General features: G+C 60.8%; 1 protein-coding gene across 1 annotated transcript; it reads left to right on the plus strand.

Annotated features, from left to right (window-relative positions):
• The first annotated feature begins 869 nt into the window (after positions 1-869).
• Positions 870-2,118, plus strand: LOC135891036 (protein FAM170B-like). The gene is made up of 2 exons (XM_065418525.1): positions 870-939; positions 1,334-2,118. The coding sequence occupies exons 1-2, from the start codon at positions 870-872 to the stop codon at positions 2,116-2,118; spliced, it is 855 nt and encodes a 284-aa protein (XP_065274597.1).
• The last annotated feature ends 3,383 nt before the right edge of the window (positions 2,119-5,501 follow it).

Genomic DNA, 5,501 nt, shown 5'->3' on the forward strand with positions numbered 1-5,501 from the left:
ACGGTGTGCTGGGTTCGGAGTTGCTGTCTGTCTATTTCTGTTTGTCTGTTTAGACTGGCAGCTCATCGGGGCAGGGACCGTCTCTCACTCTGGTGTGGGCAGCTCCCAGCAATGGCCCTGGTCCTGACTGGGCCTCTTGGCGCTACCGTAACACAAATCAACAGTAATATGAATGGTCCTGCTCTTCAGTCTGTGCCAGCACAAAGCCAGAGGCTGATATGGCACCAACCTCCCTGATCGGACCCCGGATGGGCCCACCCTGGCCTTGTGCAGCATAGACCCAGCTGAGTGGTTTGGCTGGGACCAAATTAACTCGGCCCTCCCTGGACGGGACTCGAGGAGGGTCGGCTGGACCCGAGAGCAGCTCGCACGGAACTGAGCATTGCCAGCTGGGATGACAATGACCTCACCCAGCTCAGAACTTCTGAGCCGTTTGGATCCAAACAGTCTGATGCCGTTTGGATCCAAACAGTCTGATGCCGTTTGGATCCAAACAGTCTGATGCCGTTTGGATCCAAACAGTCTGATGCCGTTTGGATCCAAACAGTCTGATGCCGTTTGGATCCAAACAGTCTGATGCCGTTTGGATCCAAACAGTCTGATGCCGTTTGGATCCAAACAGTCTGATGCCGTTTGGATCCAAACAGTCTGATGCCGTTTGGATCAAACCCTTGGCTCAGGTCAATCGTGATCCTGTCTCTGCTGCCTGCACTGTGAGATCTGGAGATTTAGCAGGAGAATTGGACAGAACCGCCATCCCTTCCCCAGCAGAGACCCGGACCTCCTGGCTGGTGGTGGACAGAGAATCCAGGAGGTTTTGAGGATTGTGACAGGCACCAGCCTTGGCCTGAGTCCCCAGAGCCAGGACCATGGTGCACAGCCAGGGGCTTCCTGCTGAAGCCCCAGAGACGAATCCTGGAGCTGCCCAGGAGGGGTCAGGTGAGCAGGACGTTCCCTGGGCCCACAGGACACTCGGGGGAGAGGCTGGCGGGGGTCCTAGGTAAAGGATGAACTCGAATTCTCTCTGCCTGCCTCAGGGAGGTCTGAAAGCGGGAGGGGGAGAGAAACAGACCCCACCAGGGCACAGTGGGGGAAACAGACTCCAAGTGGGGAGAGACAGAGCCCTCTAAATGGTTAAATGGAAAAGAGGAAGGGGGAGACACAGACACCCCCCCCCCCCCCAAGGGTGAAGGAGACACCAGGAAGAGGAGATATCTGGGGGCACGAAATGGCTCTTCCATGTAGAGATGCCAGTGCAGAGTCCTGGGAGCCGGAGGGGGACGCACCGCAGGGGGCGATGGCCGCAGGAGTTAGGCTTTCATTCTGCTTTCAGAGTCGCAGAGATCAGGGGAGTCGCCCCCTCGTCAGGGGGTCTCTGCCGGGAGCTCCGTTCCTGGGGAAACAGCAGAGCAGGGGGTCTCTGCCTCTGCAGGCCCCAGGGACCCAAACCAGCAGACCTCCACGGCCACATCCGTCACCAGCCACACCTCCGCCCGCGGCGTGCAGCCTGCGGCCTCCAACCGCCTGTGTGCACAGCCCCCAGGGGATCCACCCGGCGCGGGCGTGAAGAGAAAGCGCTCGGCCCGTGTCAGAGAGGCCGAGGGGGAGGGAGAAGAAAAGTCCCTGTTCTACATGAAGATCAGGGCTGTGAACGGCGTCTCGGTGGCCTGGGAGACCGGGGCTGGCTTTGGAACCATTAGGAAGCGCCCCCGCATCTTTAAGGCCAATTACAGCGGAGGAGAAAGCTTTGCCGGCTCGGACCTGAGCAGCTCCCACACCAGGTCCGATCTGGGGGACGTGGACCCCGAGGCAGAGAGCGGCGTGGGGGGGCCAGCAGAGGAGGCTCCGCAGCAGCCCATGGGAGCGCCCCCTGAGTGGCTCCTCACCCCCGAGCAGGGCCTGCGCTGCCTGGCCTGCTGCCGAGTCTTCCCCAGCCTGGAGGCCCTGACCCAGCATGTGAAGCAGGGGCTGCGCGAAGGCTTCAGCTGCCGCGTCTACTACCGGGTGCTGGGGCAGCTCAGGGCGGGAGAGCCGCCCCGGAAGAGACGGCGACGTGGAGGCCGCGAGTGCAGCAAGTGTGGGGGAGAGATACGGCGCCCACGCAAGGCTGCCAGATAGGCCTGGCAAGGACGCGCCGGGGGAGCCCAGCTGCTGGCTGAGACCAGAGACGACTCTGCCAGCGGAGACCCGAATACACAGGGTTGCGACCACAGCCAGCAGCGGGTCCGGGCACACACGCCAGTCACTGCCCCCTGCTAGGAAGCCCTGCCCGCTGCCGGCTTGCCAGCCAGACCCGATCTCCACGTGAGGCCAGGACAACGAGCTCTGGGACTCACCGTGATACACCCAGGCCCCTGCTTGGGAAACGCCAGCGCTACGAGCATCAGGGCTGAGAACTGGCAGCTCCAGCAGTGCCAGGCCAACGGCATCCCAGCCCAGCGCGCCAGATCCACACCAGGCTCCCCCCCGGGGCCAACAGGCCGAACCGGAGCTGCCAGGCTCCCTCCCCTCCCCCAGCCCGGCCGGAGGAGCAACCTGCAGCTCCCGCAGCAAGGCCCTGCCGGATGCCAGCAGAGCCCCAGACAGCAACGCCGAGCCCCACCCCTCCATAGGGCTGTCGCCGCACCGCACCCAGCCACCAGGGACAGGGAAAGAACTGACGCCATCAGCCAGCCTTCGCCCTGCCGGGACCCAGCCTTCGCCCTGCCAAGACCCAGCCTAAAGCCTTCGCCACCGCCCAGACGCATGGAGGGTCGGTAGCAGATCCGCATCCTTAGAGATGCACACGGACTCTGGCCCATCGACGGGAGGAAGGTGATGAGAAGACGTCTCTCTGCAGCATCTCCAGTGACGGACGCACAGGGCGGCTACGACGCACAGCCCCTGAAGGCTGAGCCACGGAGCCAGGAGCTGGGAGCGCACCCCACCGGCACAGACATCAGCTAAGTAACTTACTGCGGGGGTCTCGTCTGGGGGCGGGGGGGAGGACGCCCTAGGTTCCCAGAGCATCTCAGGGGCTTGTGAGCTAGGGCAGGTAGCTAAATGGTCTGGGCAGGGGGCTGGAGGTCAGGAAGGCAGATGTGGTCAAGGGCTCGGTGAGAGAAAGGGGGGTGTGGGCGGGGGCATGGGAGGAAGGGATGTGTGGGCGGGGACTAGATGGACCCAGCCCATCCTCCCCCCACCCCACAAAATTCACCTCATCCCCTCCCCCTGCCATTACCCCTCCCTCCTTTCTCCCCACCACAAAATCAAAGTCCTCGGCCTCCCACCACGACCAAATCCCTCCCTCCCCTAGGACCCCATCTGGCTCTCACTACCTCCCTGTGACGGGGTTGGGGACTCACCACCGCAGCGCCTCCAACTGGTTGTCTCGGGAATTAGCTCTGTCCAGTGGAGCGCCCCCTTCTGGTGGTGTCCCATCCGTCGTCTTGCCCTCAATTGGCTTCTGAGCCCGCGTCGCTCCCAACTCGCGGTGTCCTCTTCTGGACCACTGCCCTCCAGCAGTGCCCCTTAGTCCGTCCACACCCCCTTCCGGGGCGGGGGGTCAATCAGCAGTCAATGCCCCCACCACCATGTCCAACCACACACCCCAAAGTCTAATCCTTCTTGTCAGGGATCTGGTGTAGTCTATACTGGCTGCTCCCTATGGTCGATGGCTGGGTGTACTGCAAGGGGGGGAAAAGGGGGACTCAGGCCGACCCACTACTCTGGGTCCCAACCCAGGGACCCTCTAGTGGCAGCCGTCCTACCCTCATTCTCTCCCTCCGTCTGTCCACGTCCCTGGGCCGCTTCCCCTTCGGCCCCTCGCACCGGCTAGGCCCTTCCCCTCAGGGACTGCAGCCTGGCAGACACCGGGCTGGAGTTCCCTTCTCCTCCCCTGGGCCTGCCCAGCCCTGCGCTGTCCCGGGTGCTAGTCTCCCAGCTGTGGAACCAGACCTTCCCCTCTCAAAGGCCTGGGACAAATTGCCTCTCCTCTCTCTGAGCAGCCTTCTTATAGGGCTGAGCCTGTCCCGGATTGGCTGTCTCCAATCTGGGCCCTGATAGGGTCCCAATAAGCCCTTCTCTTATTGGCTGACGGGCTGCACAGGTGCACTGGCCTGCTGCAGCCCCCTCTAACATGGGGGTGGGGCAGACACCCCCCACACTCCCCCTCCTCCCAGTCCATCCAGCCCACCTCCTCCCCAGTCCCCAAATCCACCTCTCCCCCTTCACTGTCCCACAGAGTCCAGCTCCTGTCTTGCTCTCACCCCAAAATGGTTCTGCCCTCCTCTCCTCTCCCCTCCCCAGCTCCTCTTCCCCCATCCGTTTCCTCTGCACCCCACCCCATGAGCTGGATTCAGCTGTCCCAGGTCCGGCCTTGGCTCCTGACCACGCCACACCTCGACCAGCCACCACGGAGCTAAAGCTCTTACCTGCATCTTCACTAGGAGCAGGTGTAGCTGATCCACATTAGATCCACCTGACCTAAACCCCAGCCCATGTTTTAGTCCAGGCAAAGGGCCGGTGTCCTGCTCAGCGCCTGGCCCAGCTCGGTCAGGTGCTAAATTGAGCGAGAGGGACATACAAATCTGCTGGGCGGCTTTGACATGCTCAGGCTGGGGCTCAGATCCCAGCTGTAAAGCAGGGGAAACATTCTGTGCTCCGAAGTGCACCAAACGCCACAGCCGCCCGCCCGCCCTTCAGCTGAGGGGACGAAAGGCTTTCACCAATATTCATTAATGAAGCTTCACGCCCCGTGGCAGGAGTGGTAGCATCCAGAGCCTTGTGCTGCTGACCGGGAAACTGAGCCACAAAGAGGCAAAATGACTCAACCGAGTTCACACAGTCACTCTGGGAATCTGACATTTCTTTGTGCCAGACAAAGGCAGAACCCCTTCCATGCAAAACAGCAACTAACCTGGGACGGGAAGCAGTGTGTGTGACCATCAGAGCATCCCCCGTTTAGTTTGGCTACTAAGGAGCACAGCCTTAACCCCCTGTTCATATATTACATTCCATGCAGCTATCCATTGTTATCAAGGGCACTAAGCCCTGTCGGAGGCAGTGTCACCTAGTGGATACAGCTCTGGACTAAGCTGCAGGACACCTGGGTTCTAGTCCTGGCACTAGCCAGCTGTGTGACTTTGGGCAAGTCACTTCCCTGCTGCGTGCCTTAGTTTCCCTGTTTGTACAAAGGGGACACTGACCTCCACTGTAAAGTGCTTAGCGATCTATGGATGAAAAGTGCTATATCACAGCGAGGTATTAGTATTAATTCCTTTTCTCTTCCTCCCAGTTGTGAGCCCCAGCTACAGCCATAAAGACCCCTGTGTTCCAGAAAGAACGTCAACCAAATGCTTCCCGAGTGACCTACTCAGGGTGCCACTTGCCCCCATCCGGCCAGGAGGTAAATATCAGAGTGTGGTCGACGTACCGGGTTGACCAAAACAATCGCTTGCCCTTTATCCACAAACCTGATGATTCTCAGACCCAGTTTTTGGTCTCCACCAACCGTCCCGCTT

The sequence above is a fragment of the Emys orbicularis genome, chromosome 17, assembly GCF_028017835.1.
Source record: "Emys orbicularis isolate rEmyOrb1 chromosome 17, rEmyOrb1.hap1, whole genome shotgun sequence".
In the NCBI taxonomy this organism is placed as follows: Eukaryota; Metazoa; Chordata; order Testudines; family Emydidae; genus Emys; species Emys orbicularis.